Here is a 19,893-nt window from a genome sequence, read left to right as displayed (position 1 = left end):
CATCCTCGACCTCGGTGGTTATCCTCGGCTGGTCTAGGCCGAGCAGCGAGATTCTTCAACCGCTTCAGCCGTATAAAGGGAAGGGCGTGTAACAACGGGGGGCAATGGATGATTTGTATATACCGAGGCTCTTATAATTGACATCTTGACCTTGTTGTTCTCTTGCCGCCTTCATCTTCTTTTCTCAGACCATACAAAGAGCTTGTCTTGTTGGTTGTCACTTTTGGCTTGTGATCGTCAGACATCTAACATACCCGCCTCACGCCTCGATCTAACCTAGCCACTTCAGCTCCCCTACATCTCTTCTCTTTCTTCTTTCTGACATAGTCACCGCTCTTCCTCACTCCTCCCTTCAATACCGCGAATCTCACCATGTCCTCGTCGTTTACTCGAGTCGTGCGCCCTGCGCTACAGGGCGGTCGAGGTCTTACACAGCGCATTGCCACACGAGCCACCGCTCCCCGAACCTTGACGAGAATAAACCTGTGAGTGCAATTTTTGAGAATGATCAGAGACGATCGCTAACTTTGCGCTTAAGCAACGCTGCTCGCCCTCTATCTACAACATCCACCCGCCGCAATGAGCACATCGACATCTCCGAGATTCCTCCTACACCCATCACCCACCTCTCTGAGATCGAGGCCGCCATGGCCGACACCGTCTCCAAATTCTCTACGGATGTGATTCTTCCTCGCGCGCGTGACATGGACGAGGCTGAGGAGATGGACCCCGCTGTTGTTGAGCAGCTGTTCGAGCAGGGTCTCATGGGTATTGAGATTCCCGAGGAGTACGGCGGTGCTGGCATGAACTTCACTTCTGCCATTATCGCCATTGAGGAGCTTGCCCGTGCAGACCCCTCTGTTTCTGTCCTGGTTGACGTGCACAATACCCTCTGCAACACAGCTATTATCAAGTATGCTTCCACTGCCATTAAGAAGAAGTGGCTTCCTCGCCTTGCTACAAACACCGTCGCCTCTTTCTGTCTCTCCGAGCCTGTCTCGGGTTCGGATGCTTTCGCCATGGCCACAAGGGCCACTGAGACCGCTGACGGTTTCAAGATCTCTGGCAGCAAGATGTGGATCACAAACTCTAAGGAGGCCGAATTCTTCATTGTCTTCGCCAACCTCGACCCCAGCAAGGGCTACAAGGGAATTACTGCCTTCATCGTCGAGAAGGGCACCAAGGGTTTCTCTATTGCCAAAAAGGAGAAGAAGCTCGGTATTCGCGCCTCAAGCACGTGCGTCATCAACTTCGACGACGTCGAGATTCCCAAGGAGAACCTCCTCGGTGAGCGTGGGCACGGTTACAAGTACGCCATCGCCCTTTTGAATGAGGGCCGAATTGGTATTGCTGCTCAGATGACCGGTCTGGCTCTCGGTGCTTTCGAGAACGCTGCTCGCTACGTCTGGAACGACCGCAAGCAGTTTGGCTCTCTTGTCGGTGAGTTCCAGGGTATGCAGCACCAGCTTGCCCAGGCCTACACTGAGATCACTGCCGCTCGCGCTCTCGTTTACACTGCTGCTCGTAAGAAGGAGGCTGGCGAGGACTTTGTCAGGGACGCTGCCATGGCCAAGCTCTACGCTTCTCAGGTCGCTGGACGTGTCAGTGGTTCCGCCATTGAGTGGATGGGTGGCATGGGCTTTGTCCGTGAGGGCCTTGCTGAGAAGTACTTCCGTGACAGCAAGATTGGTGCCATTTATGAGGGTACCAGCAACATCCAGTAAGTTTCAGTTTGATAAGTGCATTTCGAAGCGGATACTAACATGCTATAGACTCAACACTATTGCCAAGCTCTTGCAAAAGGAGTACACATCTTAGAAGCATAGAGAAAATCTAGAAAGAGGTGGAAGTATAAGTGGAATAAACAAAATATAGGCCAAAAAAAATATCTAAAACATATCAATGCCCCTTTGCGTCTACAAACGCATCTGTGACAAAGTGAGATCGAACCATGAAGTACAGTAGATAATAGACCTTGTCAAGAACACACGATCAATCACCACTGCGTAAGGCAAAATATGACAAAAAATCATTGCCTGCGTCTCATTTTTTTGATATCTCTCGCTTCTATTAACTAACATGCATTCAAATGCTGCTGTATACGATACTCATCTACCGCTAGAGTCGCTTGCTTCGCCATCCCAATATGGCACGGTACTGATCATGCCCTCATACATTTTACTCGCCCAACCACCAATATCCTGAAAGCCAACCACTATAAGCGAACCAGCGAACGTGAAAAGGGAGCGTCTTATCCAGACGCCCGTACTGGGTTCGCTGTACCGACATCACCTGCCCGCGGTGTCCGGCCATCTATTTCACTATCGCCCCTGGGTATCCGATAGACAAGACAATAACCCCACCGCGGCTCCATCGTCTCAATAAAACATTGCAAAATCGTCAATCTTGTCAGGTCAGTCGCTTAATCAAAATCAGCCGTGTAGGAGAAACCTCGGAATTCTTCTTGCATGGCTTGTGATAAAACTTATGATTGTTAGTGAAAGATCAAGGACTTGGAAGCTGAAGGACTTACCGGACTGGACTGGGGTCAACACGGGAGTAACACTAGTGAACTCCGAGTCGAAGTTGCTGGTATCAGTTGCACTCTTAATTTGAGGCATGAAAGGAGGTTGCACTCTCTTGTGGTAGATGTCGTCCCAGTTGATGTTGCGGAAGAATGGCTGGCTCATCACCTCCTGGGCATCAGTTGGGCCGCTTCCGAGTCGCTGGTCTGGCTCACGAGTGAGCAGCTTCTGGAGAATAGAGACTGAGTCTCGGGGCATGTGAATAGGGTAAAGAGGCTCATCGGCCAAAATGGCATCATAGATTTCGTCCTCATCCTCTCCACGGAATGGAGATTGCTGGAGAAGCATCTGGTAGATCAAGACACCAAATGCCCACCAATCGACAGCACGGCCGTACTTCTTGTCGAGGAGAATCTAAGAAATGTCAGCACAAAGAACAAAAAGGAATGAGATATTACGAGCATACCTCTGGAGCCATAAACTCGGGAGTACCACAGAAGGTGCTTGTTGTTGAACCATACCACATATCCTCCTTGCACAGACCATAATCACCAATCTTGACGTGACCGTCGAGTGACAGCAGAATGTTGTCAAGCTTCAGATCACGGTAAATGACACCGTTCTCATGGAAATACTTGAGGGCCAAGCAAACCTCTGCAGCGTAGAATTGGGCACGCTTGGTACCGAATTGACCTCGCTGAATGTGCAACATCAGATCACCACCACTAACATACTCCATTACGAAGTACACACGGGTCTCGGTCTGGAAGCATGCGTGCAGGTTCGTCAAGAATGGGTGCCTACCTCGGTTGGCAACCAGGAACACACGCTTCTCGGAGCGGATGCTCTCTACTTCATCATTCTCTATAATGAACTCCTTCTTGAGCACCTTGATAGCATAGAGCTTGCGAGATCGCTTTGTTTCAGCAAGCATGACCTTACCGAAGTTACCCTTGCCCAGCACAGCAAGGAAGTTGAAATGGTCAAGTCCGATCCGCTGACCAGTTCCAGGGTCTGTAGCCAAAGGTAGCGGTGCCTTATTCCCACCAGATGCAGACTGCTGCTTAGGAGACATTGCTTCCGGCGGCTGGGGTTGGTGTGCTGGCACTGGCGGTTGCTGGTAGTCGGCCTGTTGCTGTTGAGGCTGGTGTTGTGGCACCGGAGGCAGCGGTTGCTGGGGAGGAGGCTGTTGTGCAGCTGGCTGCTGTTGCACTGGTCGCTGAGCCTGAGCTGGCGGTTGTCCTCCATAGCTAGGGTTGACGTTCGCATAGTCAGCCGGGTTGTACTTGCGTTGCTGGCCCGCACCGTATTGGCCCCCTTGAGCGTACGGATCCTCTTGTTGCTGGTCATACCCTCCACTGTAACGTCCATAATCAGACTGTTGTCTCTGGGCCCCTCCAGGTCCTCCAGACATAGCCGCAGAGGCTGCTGCTGCTGCTGTTGAGCTAGATGATGTTCGGTCGGGGTGGCCAGGTCGTGGTGTTGTCTGGTTCGAGTACATAATCTTAGCTGCCTCAGTTGCCTCAGGTGAGGCAGGTCCTGGCTGATAAGGAGGTGCGGATGAGCTGGAGTAGGATGGGGCCGGAGAATGAGTGCTGGTCGGGCTCGATTTTCCTGGTCGAAGAGTTGTCAATGAGGAGGCCTTTGCCTGCCTCTGTTTCTGAGACCTTATTCCGTCCAATATCTGATTGGCCACAGCCATGGACATGCCACAGAAGTCGGGAACAAGATGCACACACTGGGCGTGGGCAGTAAGACTGCATTCTACAAATGAAGGATTAGTTTCACAATGCAGCAAACAGAATCAAACAAAACATACCTGAGCACCTTCTGCAGTTCTTCTTGCCAAAAGGCAGAATGTAACCACAGTGGCAGCACCAGTTTGCTGTCATGTTGGAATAAGGGTTGAATCTGTGCGGAATACGATGGTTGATCTTCTCCTCGTCGGGATCGGTCTCAGCGTTACTCTTGCTGATACACTTCGTAACCACACTGGAATAACACTTCGTATGACAGGTGTACTTGCAATCCTCACACTGCATGCCTGCAGAGTATTTGAGGAAATCTCCGCAAAGCGCACAACGCATAATGTTGTAGAACTGGTGCTGTACGAACTTGTGTCCGTACATCTCGTGGACCTCTTCCTTGCGTTGACGAACAGCACCCTTTCGGCCAAGACCGAGGTCAACGGGGCGGCTGTTCGCGTTAGTCTTGTTGAATGCCAACTGGAGTTGAATCTGCCCAGTAGGCTCGAGGTTAAACCATTCTTCAATTGGTCCAGTTTGCACCTGAGGCTGCGGACCAGCAGTCCCGAATGGACCAGTCTCTGTTCCTTGCGCACCACCACCTGCCGGAGAGCCTGGCCCAAAAGAGCCTGAAGATGGGCTCATAGGGAACTGTGAAGGGGCCGCGCCGGTGCTGCCCATTCTGTCGGCCGAAACCCATCCAGAACTGTTCATCTCAGCCTCGATCCTCTTGCGACGCATTTCCTCGACAATATCAGAGATTCGAACCCAGAGCATAGCAATGGGCATGGCGTGTTCAGCGGGTTTGTCGTAAACGGTCAGCTCGATTTCGTTGGCCTTGTCAACTTCGATGGTATGGTATTCGGCCTCCCAGCGATCGTTCCTGGACGCCTTTGTGCGAGCCATCACGGTATCCTCAACCTTGACGGCAATGAAGGTCTCAGGCCCTCGCGTAAACCTACCGGTTGCCAGGTGGTCCACATCCTTTATAGCCAGCATACGGATCGACAGCTGTCCGCTTAGGGGCTTCCTCAGGTTAGGGGCGTTGATGGAATCGTCTGCTCCTTTGTCAATATGTCGTAGTAGGAGATGCTGCAGTGTTAACTCACCATCTTGAGCATCGGCAACGTCCGCATCGATGTGCAGCTCTTCATATCTCTTGAGTGCCTGTTTCAACAGTATAATCTTCTGCTTGCTTTCGACTTTTCGGGCAGCCGCATCAGCCTTACTTTTGCGGTCTCCCTCCATACCGTAAAGCTGAACCATCTTCTCGATACCCTTCAGATATTGCTCTTCGACGTTTAGCTTGAATTGAATTTGCGACAACATGAGCTGGATGCGGGGTCCCAGATGCGGCGTATCATATTTGATCAAATCTGTTTGCGTTCACGTTAGCACGGTATAGAAAAGACGGAAAGTTTCTAGGAAGTTTCTATGGAGATGGCATAGCAACGACGCACCTAACTTGGTGAAATTAGGACGTGGCTTCGGAATACCCGAGCCACCAGGACCTGGAGCATAAGGGTGGCGGGGAGGCATGAGGTCAGAACCAGCGGCAGACTGGCCATATTGTCCTGAGCCTGAACCATAAGATCCTCTATCTTCTCGGGAGTCCTTGGGAGGTGGTGCAGGAGGACCACCAGCATCGTCAGAAGATCCTCCGAGGGACATGTCTCCAACACCTTGGTTCACACGTCGCATCTGGATGTCGCGCAGCTTCTCCTCGAAGAACTGAAGATTGCGACGACCATCTCGCATTTGTGAGTCCAGACGAGATCTAACGGCTTCATTATTAGTCTGTGCTCTCATGGAATTGGCAGCGTTGATGAGAGCCTTCTCGCGCTCGATCTTCTTGTGGATGCTATGGATCGCATCATCGTCATTCATGGTGAAAGTGGCTGCGCGATACGTTCGCGCTGAACGACAAGAGGTTGGAGGAGGAGGAGATGGCTGAGAATACAGCCGATATCTGGTGGTGAGGACGACGCCTCAATAGTGAGTGGGCGAGCGTGGGCGAGCGGGTGGTAAAATAGACGACGAGACAGGTGACGTCGTGTGTCGTTATCGTTAATGAATGTCTTTATACTATGAGAACCGAACCAAGTGCAGGCGGACAGAAGCACACGGAACAAGGAAGCCAGAAGGTCCCAGTTACGTATGCGTAATTATGCGTGCGTCTGCGGTGATGGTTTATGGCTGGCGGAGGTTTTCGCCGTCAAGCTTCGCTTCAGGTGGATGAGGCCGAAGCTGGTGAGTGGGGGAGAGCCTAAGAGGGGGAGGTTGAGGGAAAGAGGGTTTGGGTTATTAAGCCCAGCCGTTGCCAAATGCAGATAGTGGTGGTAGGTACCTTGGGCAGGTAGGTGTAAGGTGGCAGGTGGCAGGGCATTCAGAGGTGGTGAAAGTGCAGGTAGGTTGGAAGGTCAAAGGTGAGAAATGTCGTCAGTGATCCAATAAGTTCCTAGAGTTGGTTGGTACCTTAGGGAATCGAATCGACTCGGGGGGAGGAGGGGGTAAAATTGGCGGGGTTTTTATCGGGCGTTTTCCATGGATTCAATGCGCGACCACAGCAGAGCACAGCGCAGTAACACTGAGCTAGGTGAATTTAGCGGTAAGCTAAAAGACTAAGGAAATTGATAGAATCAAGAGATAGGAAGGTCCTTTAGGAGACACAAAGAGGGGACCAGCTCAAAAAGGTTTTGACAAACAAAAAAAAAAAAAAAGGGTCGAGAGACAAAGCACAGCCCAATACCTTTCCTTAGTACTAATGAATGCCCAAGGTAAGGCCTCGGGGTACGGATACAGGCAGACCAAGACCACCTCAAGGAGCTAAGACCACCGCCGCTCTTGGTGGGGAGATCCAGGGTTTGGCTGGCGGGGAGCTTCCAATTTGTAGCGGCGCAGGTGTAGCTCTCCGGTCGGTTAAGTTGAGTTTATGGTGGGTGACGACGTGCACTGTTTGTAGCAGAAACATTCATTAGTAGACCCTTGTTTGTTCAGTTCTTTATTACGGAAAGCTACGATACGGTCTAGTTTATCCTTTTGTCAAGCGGTAAGCTCGGTAGGGCTAGAATGATGATATGATAACGTGGACAAAGAGGCTGAGTTCCAATGAGACAGCCATACCTTAGAGTATCTACGGTAACTTGAAAGGAATGTCTGTTTGGCACTTTTGTATAAGATATTCACAAGCATGTGTCCTACTCGAATTGCGTTTCAGGACCCATCACCAGATAGTTTCGCATGAATATGGAAACTTGGTTTAATGCTTGTGAAACCATTCTCTGAAACGACAAACTCATGAGCCTTTCTTATCATGCATAAGGAATGCCACAAAGTTCCAAACCCGTGAATAGCAATCAGGAGATAACAAACTAAAATATGTGCATTTCCTTATTCCCACCGTGTAGCTACAGTTACATACACTGGAAAAGTATTTGCATCTGCTGTAAGTTACCTTTCATAGTCCTACAAGTCCTAGAGCCCCACCATCAAAACACCTCCGATTAAAACCGCATATCGGAAAGCGGTCAATATCTGTAACGTCAAGACCCTTAATAATTAGTTGCCGTTAATCTCAATGACTGGCAAATCATATTCCTGATGTGCACTTTCATCATCCAAGCTCAAATTAATGGTCAGGGTTACCCTTGAGGGTGGAATGACAAGGGGTCTAGGGGCCGTTAAAGGCTGAAGTGTCATGATGAACTTGCTCTTGGCGGGAGAAGTTCCATTTTATGACGATATATCAATGATTCAACAAATAGCCTCAAATTTTATGTACATGAACATCAAATATGATATGTTAGAAATATTGACTTTATTAAGCTCGAAAGGTTTAGTGCTACTCCATCTTCTTCGGTATTGCCTTTCTGGCTACCAGCCCTACCGGTCATGCAAAACACCAACATCCGATTGGTTCGCCAACATCGTGAAGCATCGTGAATTAACATCACCCAAAAAACGCTATGACGAAAAACCGTTCAACGTTCTGCTTCAACGAGAATGTACAGTTTTATTATAGTAGTATATGATGATAAGCTTTATATCTATTTTACATCTTGTCATGATCTTCGAATCATAAGTAGCGCAATACTTCCTGTAAACACAGCTCCAGCTAATGCGCCCTCCAACACCAATAATGAAACGTCTCGCATGCGAAGATCTATCCGTCGCTCGCTGTAGATATCTTGTGATTTGGCTCTCCACCATTCTGGATCCATGAGAGCTTCTTGCCATGTCCTCGTAGGAGGCATTTCTCGAAGAGGCGCTTCAGCCGCTGATTCAAAGGCGGCAACAGGTTCCTGGCTGGCTTTTGTATCATCCACCATGAGGCTCTCACCCGGCAACACGTTCTCTGACGCCACGGCTTCAGCAATTGCCTCGGCCTCAGTCTCTGGGGTTCCTTCAATCGCTGACAAAGACTTTTGGTTCTCGATAGCCAGCTTGACCTGTTCTAACTCACCACGAACCTCCTCGAGAACAGCCTTCTCCTCAGCCACAACACCCCTGACCAGCCTCCTTCTCTTCCAGGGCTCTGCCACGAATTGTAGGATAACGAACAGAAGGAAGTTCATTCCCATCAAGCCCCAGGTACCCCAAGTACTTGCCCGTCGGATGCGATCGCTCCAAATCTGTTCTTCATGATAGCGTTTCAGGATTCCGGCATTGAGCTGTTGGCTAAGCCGCTGCTCCTCCGTCTCAGCTTCTGTTAGAGCCTCTTGGGACGATGCGACCTTGCCCTCCAATGTATGGTCCGCTCGATATAACTCGGTAAAGCGTTCAAGATCCATGGGAGACCAGCTATCCTTCCGCGCCAATAGTGTTGTGACTTCACGTTGTGTTGTCGCACGACTAGCGTTCGACGTCTTGTATTCCTGACGAGCCTCACGGACCCGCTCATGAGCTGCTGCAAGGTCTGCCTCTAGCTTGGCATTTTGATGCTTGATGGCCTCGATGTCTGTATAACCGGTAATATCGTTGAGTGTTTGCGAGGCATTCATTGCTCGGGATTGCAGTCTATCCATAGCACCACTAAACCTCTCCTTTAATTCGTTCATACGGTTAAGGGTAAGGTGTCGTAGGTTTTGAATACCTGATGTTGCTTGTGATTGGGAGGATTCATCGATAGAGTTTGCAGGTTCTGTCTCGGCCTTGGGTAGCTCGGATTTTGTGTCTTTAGGTGCGGCGCTTTCGGAAGTCGCATTGGTAGATTTGACGTCTTCCAACTTGGGTATATCGCGAGGCGGTTGAAGCTCTTTGAAAAGGTTTGGCCGAGGTTTGAGTATGGATTCAAGCTCATCCTCGACATCTTTATTTGTCCTTGAGCTCTTCTCGGAATCTCTCGGTGGTCGCTCTGTCGAATAGAGTCTTGCTCGAGGGCCAATGGCTTGAAAATTGCATCGGATACATATTGTTGAGCTCTGCACTATTGACGGTCCCCAGCAAGACCTGCCTGGCCTCGTGGATCGATCAAGCCCAAATCGCGCATGGCTCCAGACAAGCCGAACCGCAGGACGAGCAAACGGCTGCATTGCGACCAAAGGAAGCGTATATAGCAGCGGCGACGTCGTGGGTGGACGAATGGACTTGTGGCTCGGCAACAATTGTTGAGATGATGGAACGAACGCATGGGCCGAGCCGAGAAAGCTACAGCCGGCTCCGTAGCCGGGGTGTTTTCTGCCGTCGGAGCAAGGCCGAATAGAGTCACCGCCTTTCTCCCCTCAGCCAGGGTCCTTGCTGGGAAACGCTATTGAGTTCGACCCAGGGTCTTTGGGAGCTATATTCCAGTGCAATTACAGGGAGAACAGGGTGTGGAGGAGCACTATTCATGTCCTGCAGTTCCTGAGAGTCATGACAATGACGACAGTCAAGTCGAACCAAGCCAAACCTTGGTCAAAGCGGAAGAACTGATAACGAAAATGCGGTGTTTTCTGTTATGTACAGTACGTGATTGATATTGCTACTCATTTTACTAGTAAGGATCCTTCAATATCAACCTCCAATCAGCTCAGCCAGTTTATAGCAGGTGTTTCTAATTTCCTGTCGATCTTTATTGTCGTGATTATTTGTTTGTCTCTCATGAAAACTTGTGCCCCTCCCCCGCCATTTTCTTGCTCTGTCATATCTTCTCAACAACATCGTCACTTTAGAATCCAGTTCTAGAGATATCCAATTCACTCACTCTTTTCATGAAACTGGAATAGAGTGCAATAAGGATCTCACTGAGTCATCAAAATACTCAATAATACACTACACACCGTCATCATGGCTTCTTCCGATACCCCAGCTCTCAAGAACAATCCCAAGTTCATTTTCTTTACCGACTTTGACGGAACAGTCACCACCGCCGATTCTAATGACTACATGACCGACAACCTTGGCTTCGGTGTTGAACGCCGTCGCCAGCTTAACAAGGACGTTCTTTACGGAAAGATGCATTTCCGCGACAGCTTCGTTGAGATGCTTGATAGCGTCAAGACCCCTTTCGACGAATGCATCCAGATTCTTCTCAAGAACATTAAGCTCGACCCTGGCTTCAAGGAGTTCTACGACTGGGCTCAGGAGAACAATGTTCCCATTGTCATCCTTAGTGGTGGCATGACGCCTGTCATTCGAGCTTTGCTAGACACTCTTCTTGGTCCTGGTTGGGATATTCAGATTGTCAGCAACGATGTGAAGGCACGAGAGGGCAAGACTCTTAAGGATGAGGGCGGCTGGCAAATTGAATTCCATGATGACAGGTAAGTTCCTGTTGATCTCTAATATTGTGAATGAGCACTGACTTTTGCAGTATTCATGGCCATGACAAGTCTATCGAGATCCGAAAGTACTCTTCTCTTCCCAACCGACCTACCATGTTCTATGCTGGCGACGGTGTTTCTGATCTGTCCGCCGCTAAGGAGACCGATCTGCTGTTTGCCAAGGCCGACAAGGGTGAGTAAAATATCAATATTTCCAGCATTGGTTAGCAATTAATAACTCTTCATAGACCTTGTTACCTGGTGTGAGAACGAGAACGTTCCCTTTGTCACATTCCGTGACTGGTCTAGCATCACTCAGACTGTCAAGGACATTGCGGCTGGTACCGTCTCTGTCAAGGATGCTGCCCGTGGCCGCATCTAATTTGGTATGAATTATGACCCAAAAGAAAGAATGAAATGTTATCTATGGTCAGTTAAAACATAAAGGATAGACTAGGTGCGAGCCATCTACGGAGATCACATAGATTCATTATAGATTTTTTTTGAATAGACTTGGCCAATCTGGATCGAATCAGTCCGCTGTACAATTTGACCTTACTAACATTCCGTTTGTTCATTCATTCTCCATTCTCCTATTCCTTCTTTTGGTACCGCTTGTCAGTCCGTCCTCTTTTCCTCAGCTGGAAGAAAATACCAGCACAACAACATGACAACAAACAGGAAAATCACAATCGGATGAAGGACAAAGGTACCAAATGCCTGAGCCAGAAGACCCGTAACGAAGGGCGCAATAGCTCCGCCTGCACTATCGCAAGCATTAATGGTTCCAATGCCAGTCAAAGCCTCCCGTCGACTCATGCCTCGAAGGAAGACAGCCGAAGCGCATGGGTAGATAGGTCCAAGGAGAAGACCCACGACAGATACTGCAATGGTGTTGCCCACGATGTTAGGAACGAGCCAGACGAGAAGCTGAAAAGCAACGGCTCCTAAGATGAGGCCATACACAAGCGCCTTCTCGCCAATTCTCTGCGCAGGGGCAGAAAGGAGGAATCTACCGATGGTGATACCAGCCCAGAAACCTGCTGTTGCATAACCAACTGAAGAAGGGTCACCATCGCGGTCGTTGATGAGAAAAGAAATGACCCAGCCAGAGATAGAAACCTCAGCTCCCTGGTAGGCAAAGATGAAGAGTGAACCAAGAAATACGATCCGCAAATTCATCGCAAGAAAGGTGCTGTTCGATATCGAGTCTCCAACTTGAGCCGTCTCTCTCTGGCGCGCCGTAGGACTCAACTCCTGTTCGTATCTCCAGAACGACCACATTCCTAATGCGACAGTTAGAGCTCCGAGTACACAGGTGATAATATAGTATTTATTCCACACGGTTTTAGCAGCTGTAACGAGGGCGGTCGCAATGAGAGGGCCGATAGTAGCCCCTATTCCGTAAGTCCCATGCTGTACACCCAGCATGAAGGTTCCGTTCTGAAGCCCACCACAGAAGAGGTTTCCGATGGCCACATTGATCGAGATGCTGAAGCCAATAAAGAAGAATGATAGAACGACAACGACGAAAGGGGCTCCGCAGATGATGGGGATATATGCCAGAGTGACGAGGGTCTGGCCCAAACCAAGAAGTCTGGCTCGACCGAGTTTTGCTTTAAGTATGTCTATGAATACGGCCGCTGCAATGAATCCAATGGCTTTACCGACGAAAATGAGAGATACAGTGGCATAGCCAATGTCATAGTACCTAAAAACATCAGCTTCTGCCGTATGGCGGCAAGGTTGTTAACATACTTCTCCATATAGGGGATCAAAGCACCAGTAGCACCATCGCTAAGGGCATTGTTTATTTGGGATAGACAGGTAGAGAGAAGCCTGAAGCGATTCATGAAGGGTTCCCAGATAGTTGTTACAACTTCGACAGTCTCAGCATTCGGATCTGGACGATCCGGTTGACTCATTTCTAAGTCGTCGCCATGGTTGGAAGATGCATTGTCTGGTTTCTCATCATCTCGGACTGGTAGAATCTCGAGGTCAAACGATCCTCTCTGGGCTGAACCAATATGTGTTCTCGAGACAGTCTTTGGCGGGGCTGTCAATGGACGAGATATTCCTTCGTTTGGGGGCTTGGTAAGAACAGGCTGGACTACTACAAGGCCTGAGAGCAGCGAGGTCTCCATGATGAATGAACACTAAGTCAACCAGGGCTGAAGGACCGGATCGATATTAATGGATGATCAGGAGAACGCTCGACCTGATGATATAATAGATTTCAGGGGTAACTGAGTATTTGAGCTTGTCCACGACGTCCAAGGTAACTATTAATACATATTGTCCTTTAGCAAATGATCATGAATCTGCACAATGTCGACTTGAGTCATCCGGCCACCCAGGTCTTAACATCCCCACGAGACATCCTAGAGAGTGGAATGCCTCTATCTGGTAGTTTTTGGAACCGTGACATGCCAAGAAGAGCGACGAAGAGGGCAATTAAGCCGAGTCCACCTTGACGAAGTCGTACGGTTTGATATATAAAGCACGGACTCATATCGAATTGTACCGAATAATTTACCCAGGTGTCATAGAAAGTATACTATACCAAATGATCATGCTGTAACTTATCATTTGCATAAGTATAAGAAATCGGGACATGTAGTTCTCTAGCAGTAAACATGACAGGAAATCATCTTGAGGCACTGACAACATGTACATCATTTTTGACTATTGTATTAATGGTGATTCAACTTCATGATAAAGAGGTTGGTTCTAATACCACATTTGGTAACAACCCCAACAACCCACCATTTGTTGAACCGTTATAGCAACCAGCAGCCGAGCAACATGTTACTTAAAATACCATTACAATACGACCAGGAGGATAACTTATAGCCCGATATGGCAATTTCACAGGATGATGTTGGTATCAAGATCGGACGTTCCCAATCAAGTAAGTCCGCTACCACTTAGAAATCATGATGGATAGAGCAATACTTGGAGTTTGTTCTGTCTATCAAGGTATATCGTTCTATCGGTATCTGCCCCTCCAAGTAACCCCTCCATATTCTTAATGTCTAGAAAATTCCAAGACAAACTTTTGCTAAATAACAATCGACATAAAACTTCACAATGGGACGTCCTAAGCGAAATGTTCTCGCGGCCGCAGAGGCTGCCCTGACACCTCCAGACTCTCTCGAGCCTAACCAATCTCTCGTTCGCGTTGTCAAGCCCGAAGGAAACAACCTATACACCTGTGAGCTTCCAAACGGCAAAACCCTTGTACTGGAACTGGCACAGCGATTTCGAAACACCATATGGATCAAGCGCGGCGGGTTTGTCTTGGCTGAACGATACGAGGACGGCAAGGAGGATACTCGAGCCGAGGGAGAAATTGTCAATGTTGTCCGTGACGAGAAGGCTTGGCGCAAACAGCCATATTGGTGAGTTTTGTGGTATCTATTCGTATTAAATGAAATAGGCTAATCAAGTCTATCGTAGGCCCAAAGAATTCGTCAAAAACACATACGACATGAGCGACTCCGAGGACGAATCCAATGTCGGAAAAATGCCCCCCAGTGACTCCGAAGATGAGTGAAAAATGCACTTCTAGATCCAGATCTATTTATTCTTATCATCAACGTTCCCGACTTTGGCTGCGGGAGCAGGGACGGCACGTCTGGCTGTTCCCAGATAGACCAACACAACTGTCGCCAGCATTGTGTTCACAGCGATGGTTGAGCTGAGGTCGGTGCTTGGATAGACGTTCCAGGCCCATTCCTGCGCGACCCAGATAATTGTCACGATGACGGGGTCTTCGGTGGCTCGCCAGAGGAGATAGGGTGTTGCCCAGGCGAGATAGGCATAGAATTGGTAGTGCAGCGACCGAGCGAACAGCAGACCAATGAGGTTGGCGGTGAGCATCGTTGTCATGACATACTCAGGGGTGACGTAGTGGGAGATGCGAAGCTGTTCCTGCATCGTGAACGGGGACTTGAGTCGCAAGAAGGAGGGGATCAGGTCGTAGAGAGGTCGTCCAGCTGGTTGGATCCATCTTTTGGAGATAAAGATCAAGAGCACCAGAACGTGGCAGGCCAGAAGAGATAGAGCAAAATACTTGCTGAGGAAGACTTCCTCGCCCAACATGCGCCAATTGACCGTCCATTTGAACTGAAACTGTCGTGACAGCTCAAAAGCCCGAGCCGCATACCCGCGAGGGTTCTTAGTGATAAACGGAACTCCAATGACGAACTGAATCTGGGCCATGAGCCATGCGAGACGAAGGCTAGGCCATAACCCTCTGCCCAGAAAAAGGATGACACCAATAGCAGGTAGGACGAGTAACAGCGACATCTTGATTCCAAGACCCCAAGAATATACTAGACTTCCAACGGTCCATTGTCGGCGTTGGAAAAGGAAGATGGTGAGCCATAGGAAGAAAACGGCGAAGCAGTCGTTGAAACATCGTAGGACGAAGAGGCTATGTAGTCGTTTCGAGGCGATTAGGAAGATGAACATGTACGGAGGGACCTAGAATTGTTAGCAAACTACCTGAAATGGTCCAGGACATTACTGACTTTGGCTTTCCAGTAGCAGAGCATTACCACTGTCAACGTAGCCATATACAACACAGCAAATATTTGCTGAGCCAGAAGAATGTTCGTGCCCTTGTCCGTGATGTAGTAGAGCCCCGTGTAAGTGTAGACATGTGCCGCTGGATACACCAAAGGACCAGTATCGCCCTCCATCTTGGTATAGTCTCTCTCTCCCGATACAAACTGCGAGATCTGCTGCATGTACGCAATCCAGTCGATCTCAGTATCTATTCCACAAAATTAGCTTCATCATGGGAGTCTGGAAATTAGACGCCACGCACATGGGATCTTCCATATGATCAAGCCACAACCAAGCGCGTCGACCAGCCAGAGCGCGATAGGGATGAGCTTAGAGAGCGCATGGCGGCCATTGAGGACGTTTCTTAAGAAGCGCACGCCCTGGCTTAGGGCGCCAGATGCAGATTCTGGCATTTTGGAAATGGAGAATGTGCTGACTTGTGAAAGGAGGAAAGGAAAGCTTCATGAAGTTAAAACAGGGGTTCAAGAGCTTGGAGAGCTACGTGTGGGAAATGCGGGGCCCCGCGATATGCATATTCTCATATTCTCTACTGGCCAACTTCAATTCTTATTAAAGTCCAACGCAGTCATAAGAATGAATAAATCAAAGTATTCATTAATATCATCTTGAAATCGCTTGTTTAATTTACAGCTTAGACTTGGCAGCTTTGCCAACCTTGTCAACAATCTCAACTACACCCTCAGCACAACCATATGAGCCTTGATATCCCCAGCCAGAGTGGCCATAGTTGTGTACAATCCACGTCTCATCGTCCAACTTCTCCTCCTCAAGTCGAAGTCCATCTCGTCTCCAAGGGCGCAATCCAACAGCATGTCGAATCACATTCAGTCCCTTAACGCCCTTACCATCTGCGACCTCTGGGCGTGCCTCAACGATGCGCTGCATGATACGCTGGGCGATATTGGGGTCTGGTTGAGACTCCCAGTTGCCAATATCGTAAGTTCCACCCAAGATTGTGCCGCCACCAGCTGCTCGCTGCATGAGATACATAACATCGGCACCGCCATCCTCAACTCCCGATGTGATAAGCATAGGTGTGCTCTCGTTGCGCACCAGCACAATCTGTCCGCGTGCAGGCGCCATAGTCTCATCCTTGACACCGCCCAGCTTCAAGGAGCCCAAGCCTGTAGCGTTGACGATAATGTTGGGAACATTGCCTGTGTGGCTCAGCTTCTTGGCCTCGCTGATATCGGCCAAGACACCTCTCTTGAAGACAACGCCGTTCTTCAAGCATTGACCAACAAGCCAAGGAAGGTAGATAGCAGTGTTGATGCAGACAGATGTGAATTCGCAGCCTGAGTCGTAACCGCGAGTGACTTCATCAGGGTTCTGTTCTCGGAAATCCTCGAAGATCTCCTTATACCAGGGCTCTTCCATGAAGAGAGCATCAGGGAATGTTTGGTTCTTTGCTGCCTCTGCGTCCTTCTTTCGTCTTTGAATGTGGCATTCTGCTAGATGTTAGTCCTGTGTTTTGCTTAAGAGTAAATGTGGTGACGCACTTTGGAAGTGAATGCCCGCCTCGGGGACTTGTTCGCAGAGTTTTTTGAACTCTACCCATGTTCGGCGTTCCCATCTGCTGCTTTCTCGTGTGGCCATACTGCAGTTTGTGAGCAAAAATGATTACTACATGATGGATCAAATCACATACGGGCAGACGTTGGCACCAGCAAATGGCGAGGCATATTCAATGTCATAGTCACCGGGCATATGCTTGCCCACGACAGTGACCTTGTTGCCCTTGTTCTTGGATAGAAGGTAGGCTGAAGTCAAGCCAGAAACACCAGCACTTTCATAGTATCAGCTTCGTTCAGAATAGCTTGTGCTACAAAGACTCACCCAACGACGACAATTGTGTTCGCCATTTTGATATGTCACGTCTTTCTTGATAATTGGGTATTCGGTGTAAATCTTCTCGAAATGGAAAAGTACTTGATTGAACTGAAGACTAGACTATAGAGTAGAGGTTGTCACATCAACTTATACGCCCTCTCATCGGTTCCCAGTTGAAGCCCCGATCTCTGAACCGGCTAATTGGCTCTCGTGATTGGTTCATCGACGCGGGGCCGCCGAAACCGGGACCGGCTCTATCACGATGGTAACATAAGAAGCAACGTCAAGATAAGCCTGTCACAATGGCTTGAATTACATATTGATCAGCCAATCAATTTGTTTTGGAAGCTCTTGCCGACCTGTCAAATGTTTCTTGGGCGTAAATGACACTCGCCGGACGGTCATATGCGCACGGCGGCCTTCCACCTCCGTCATGGTCCATACTGGAAATAGAAGGCCGTGAGAGAACTTGACTAACTAGGTATTCTATGGCATTTGAACCATTTCTAGCCGAAACCATAGAGTTGTGGTGTAACTGCCGATCAGTATAGACTCACGAGCTCAAACGATTCTTGAGAATGATATACCATAGGCAGACACCAATAACCCGTTGTACAAGTCTAACTATGCTAATAATACACAGCTGTTTTCCTTTTTTCGGCAATGTAAACAGATTGAGTCTATCGCTATGACCCTCCTTGATAGTTTCACAAAGTGATATGAGATGTTACAAGATTTAGACAATTTATGCAGCATGCTTAGCCAGCATCGACTGAAGGGCCTGAGGGTTAGCACCGACCAACTCATCAACCTTGCTTCCGTTCTTGAAGACGAAGAAAGTTGGCATAGCGCGAACGCCGAGCTCAGCGGTCAAGTCAGGGAGCTCATCGACATCGAACTTGACGAATTGTATGTTGTCTGAAAGAGCCTTCTCTTCGGAGAGCCTGAAATCTCAATGTTAGCTGTCCATTCTCTGAGTAGTAGTGTATCTTTCGGGCCACTTACTTGTTGAGGATTGGAGAGATGGCCTTGCAAGGACCGCACCATGTGGCGAAGCAGTCAATGAGAACAGCCTTGTTTGTTGTAGAAACAAGGTCCTTAAACTCTTTCGTTCTATCAGATCAAGTTAGTAAGACTGTTTCAAATCCTTCATTTCTGCTCTCAAGCTCACGTCTTGATATCTTGTACAGCGAATCGAGCAGCTGTGCTATGGAATGGCCGGGCAGCGAAAGAAACAGCGCCGGATCGAGCAGCCTGGGCGACAGGTCGCATAAGACGGAAAGGAGAGGCCATTATATAAGTCTATAAATGTGTCGCTTATATGAGTGGTATGAAACTTGAATGAGCATGAGAGGTCTGGATTTCTAATTGTTAGCTCTGATGGCTCTTCATTGGGTGGAGTATGATGACTTGATTGACTGGCCAATCATATTATGATGACACAAAGTTCATGACTGATCTTGGACGTTTCATGATAGAAACTCAAAAGTTTCATGATAATGTTTTAGGGTCGATATTGCGCTTTGACGATGCATCATATGCTCATAGAGGCTTATAGTACTCCGTACGTTGGATGTAATGGCATTATAGCCGGATAGTACAGGAAAGTATGGAACAATAGCCTCAGCTCTAGAAGCTCTCAAGAGCCATGTCCAACGCTTGCTTTATGTTGATCAAGTCAAGTTACAGAGGCACTAAGCAAGGAATCTACATATTTTACACAGACTTCATTAACCCATTCCTTCATGTCAGTCCTCACCCAATGGGTTAATTCGTTCACCTAATCAGTCAAAAACAATGGTTTAAGAAGAAAACATACAGCAGAGAGCCCTGGGGTCGTTCGGTACGAAGCTAATACTTTATGACAACTGATTTTTCTTCCGTTTCAGTTGATCAATGTACTAATCCATCGACCAAGTATTTAAACCACGCAGCATCATCTCATTCTTGTAGATGTGCCACACCCAAATGAATGCATGGCATGATAATTTCCACATTCACAGCAGCTAAGCTAGTTCCCGAGATCTACAGCGATCATCTTGTAAGTAATTACTTCTTCAACTGCCGAGACCACGGACATAACTTATTTCATGCACCTAGGGTTGTGGATCAGACCTAATCTTAATATATCACTTGATGTGTGGTGAAACAGCTTTTAATCTCAGGATATTGTTCGATCTGGACAATTAACCTACCAGCTAACAAACATTTACATCTTCCTCCTCTAAGGTGGACAGACACATGTCCATCGTCTTGTCCACCCCATTCCCTTTGATGTTCATTGTGCTATCGCATCGCAAGATCTATTGTTTCATGCAATCAACCACTCTCGCGCCAAGCTCGATCCCAGGCTTCCAGTTTATGTGTCTGGACGCCCAAGTGCAAAAGCAAATCCCAGTTGCTCAAATCAAACCCTTTTTACCGCCTCCCATAAACCCCGGCTAGTAGAAAACAAAATGC

At 48.4% G+C, this 19,893-nt stretch overlaps 9 protein-coding genes across 9 annotated transcripts; 3 read left to right on the top strand and 6 right to left on the bottom strand.

The window, feature by feature from the left end:
* Positions 1 to 372: 372 nt before the first annotated feature.
* Positions 373 to 1,818, top strand: BKA55DRAFT_594777 (acyl-CoA dehydrogenase/oxidase; the record flags this gene model as incomplete). Its single annotated transcript, XM_046195711.1, has 3 exons — positions 373 to 485; positions 539 to 1,720; positions 1,773 to 1,818. The coding sequence occupies 3 exons, from the start codon at positions 373 to 375 to the stop codon at positions 1,816 to 1,818; spliced, it is 1,341 nt and encodes a 446-aa protein (XP_046048725.1).
* A 2,284-nt stretch (positions 1,819 to 4,102) lies between these two features.
* BKA55DRAFT_390462 (uncharacterized protein) lies at positions 4,103 to 6,517 on the bottom strand. Its single transcript, XM_046186012.1, has 4 exons — positions 6,104 to 6,517; positions 5,731 to 6,047; positions 5,380 to 5,646; positions 4,103 to 5,328 (listed from the first exon to the last, which is right to left on the bottom strand). Exons 1-4 carry the CDS (start codon positions 6,151 to 6,153, stop codon positions 4,310 to 4,312), a joined length of 1,653 nt encoding a protein of 550 aa, XP_046048724.1. The 5' UTR covers positions 6,154 to 6,517; the 3' UTR covers positions 4,103 to 4,309.
* A 1,722-nt stretch (positions 6,518 to 8,239) lies between these two features.
* Positions 8,240 to 10,144, bottom strand: BKA55DRAFT_390433 (Mdm33 family-domain-containing protein). Its single transcript, XM_046186011.1, has one exon. It carries the CDS (start codon positions 9,799 to 9,801, stop codon positions 8,332 to 8,334), a length of 1,470 nt encoding a protein of 489 aa, XP_046048723.1. The 5' UTR covers positions 9,802 to 10,144; the 3' UTR covers positions 8,240 to 8,331.
* Positions 10,145 to 10,534: 390 nt separating this feature from the next.
* On the top strand, positions 10,535 to 11,392 carry BKA55DRAFT_512681 (HAD-like domain-containing protein; the record flags this gene model as incomplete). The annotated part of the gene is made up of 3 exons (XM_046187826.1): positions 10,535 to 11,010; positions 11,061 to 11,203; positions 11,259 to 11,392. 3 exons carry the CDS (start codon positions 10,535 to 10,537, stop codon positions 11,390 to 11,392), a joined length of 753 nt encoding a protein of 250 aa, XP_046048722.1.
* Positions 11,393 to 11,628: 236 nt separating this feature from the next.
* Positions 11,629 to 13,154, bottom strand: BKA55DRAFT_512996 (major facilitator superfamily domain-containing protein; the record flags this gene model as incomplete). The annotated part of the gene is made up of 2 exons (XM_046187855.1): positions 11,629 to 12,721; positions 12,769 to 13,154. The coding sequence occupies 2 exons, from the start codon at positions 13,152 to 13,154 to the stop codon at positions 11,629 to 11,631; spliced, it is 1,479 nt and encodes a 492-aa protein (XP_046048721.1).
* A 946-nt stretch (positions 13,155 to 14,100) lies between these two features.
* On the top strand, positions 14,101 to 14,566 carry BKA55DRAFT_691034 (translation initiation factor 1A/IF-1; the record flags this gene model as incomplete). Its single annotated transcript, XM_046199599.1, has 2 exons — positions 14,101 to 14,411; positions 14,470 to 14,566. 2 exons carry the CDS (start codon positions 14,101 to 14,103, stop codon positions 14,564 to 14,566), a joined length of 408 nt encoding a protein of 135 aa, XP_046048720.1.
* Positions 14,567 to 14,589: 23 nt separating this feature from the next.
* BKA55DRAFT_513349 (glycosyltransferase) lies at positions 14,590 to 15,995 on the bottom strand (the record flags this gene model as incomplete). Its single annotated transcript, XM_046187884.1, has 3 exons — positions 14,590 to 15,498; positions 15,546 to 15,790; positions 15,845 to 15,995. The coding sequence occupies 3 exons, from the start codon at positions 15,993 to 15,995 to the stop codon at positions 14,590 to 14,592; spliced, it is 1,305 nt and encodes a 434-aa protein (XP_046048719.1).
* Positions 15,996 to 16,187: 192 nt separating this feature from the next.
* Positions 16,188 to 17,567, bottom strand: BKA55DRAFT_664395 (FAD dependent oxidoreductase). Its single transcript, XM_046197696.1, has 4 exons — positions 17,440 to 17,567; positions 17,252 to 17,389; positions 17,103 to 17,200; positions 16,188 to 17,051 (listed from the first exon to the last, which is right to left on the bottom strand). The coding sequence occupies exons 1-4, from the start codon at positions 17,463 to 17,465 to the stop codon at positions 16,228 to 16,230; spliced, it is 1,086 nt and encodes a 361-aa protein (XP_046048718.1). The 5' UTR covers positions 17,466 to 17,567; the 3' UTR covers positions 16,188 to 16,227.
* A 498-nt stretch (positions 17,568 to 18,065) lies between these two features.
* Positions 18,066 to 18,903, bottom strand: BKA55DRAFT_390342 (thioredoxin-like protein). Its single transcript, XM_046186010.1, has 3 exons — positions 18,605 to 18,903; positions 18,439 to 18,546; positions 18,066 to 18,377 (listed from the first exon to the last, which is right to left on the bottom strand). The coding sequence occupies exons 1-3, from the start codon at positions 18,724 to 18,726 to the stop codon at positions 18,179 to 18,181; spliced, it is 429 nt and encodes a 142-aa protein (XP_046048717.1). The 5' UTR covers positions 18,727 to 18,903; the 3' UTR covers positions 18,066 to 18,178.
* Between the last annotated feature and the right edge of the window lie 990 nt (positions 18,904 to 19,893).

This window comes from Fusarium redolens (assembly GCF_020744475.1).
Source record: "Fusarium redolens strain MPI-CAGE-AT-0023 chromosome Unknown BKA55scaffold_9, whole genome shotgun sequence".
In the NCBI taxonomy this organism is placed as follows: Eukaryota; Fungi; Ascomycota; class Sordariomycetes; order Hypocreales; family Nectriaceae; genus Fusarium; species Fusarium redolens.
Note: the sequence above shows the minus strand (reverse complement) of the source record. Positions and strands in the feature narration are given on the sequence as shown.

Excerpts from the sequence above, each read along its gene's own strand:
- BKA55DRAFT_390462 (XM_046186012.1), bottom strand. The coding sequence starts at position 6,153 with ATGACGATGATGCGATCCATAGCATCCACAAGAAGATCGAGCGCGAGA. Across the intron at positions 6,048-6,103 it reads AGAAGATCGAGCGCGAGAAG|ATCTCGTCTGGACTCACAAA; the intron begins GCTCTCATCAAC and ends TGAAGCCGTTAG. Across the intron at positions 5,647-5,730 it reads TCCTAATTTCACCAAGTTAG|ATTTGATCAAATATGATACG; the intron begins GTGCGTCGTTGC and ends GAACGCAAACAG.
- BKA55DRAFT_390433 (XM_046186011.1), bottom strand. The coding sequence starts at position 9,801 with ATGCAGCCGTTTGCTCGTCCTGCGGTTCGGCTTGTCTGGAGCCATGCG.
- BKA55DRAFT_664395 (XM_046197696.1), bottom strand. The coding sequence starts at position 17,465 with ATGGCGAACACAATTGTCGTCGTTGG. Across the intron at positions 17,201-17,251 it reads GCTGGTGCCAACGTCTGCCC|TATGGCCACACGAGAAAGCA; the intron begins GTATGTGATTTG and ends CACAAACTGCAG. Across the intron at positions 17,052-17,102 it reads GGCGGGCATTCACTTCCAAA|AATGCCACATTCAAAGACGA; the intron begins GTGCGTCACCAC and ends AACATCTAGCAG.
- BKA55DRAFT_390342 (XM_046186010.1), bottom strand. The coding sequence starts at position 18,726 with ATGGCCTCTCCTTTCCGTCTTATGCGACCTGTCGCCCAGGCTGCTCGA. Across the intron at positions 18,547-18,604 it reads GCTGTACAAGATATCAAGAC|AACGAAAGAGTTTAAGGACC; the intron begins GTGAGCTTGAGA and ends TTGATCTGATAG. Across the intron at positions 18,378-18,438 it reads ATCTCTCCAATCCTCAACAA|GCTCTCCGAAGAGAAGGCTC; the intron begins GTAAGTGGCCCG and ends TTGAGATTTCAG.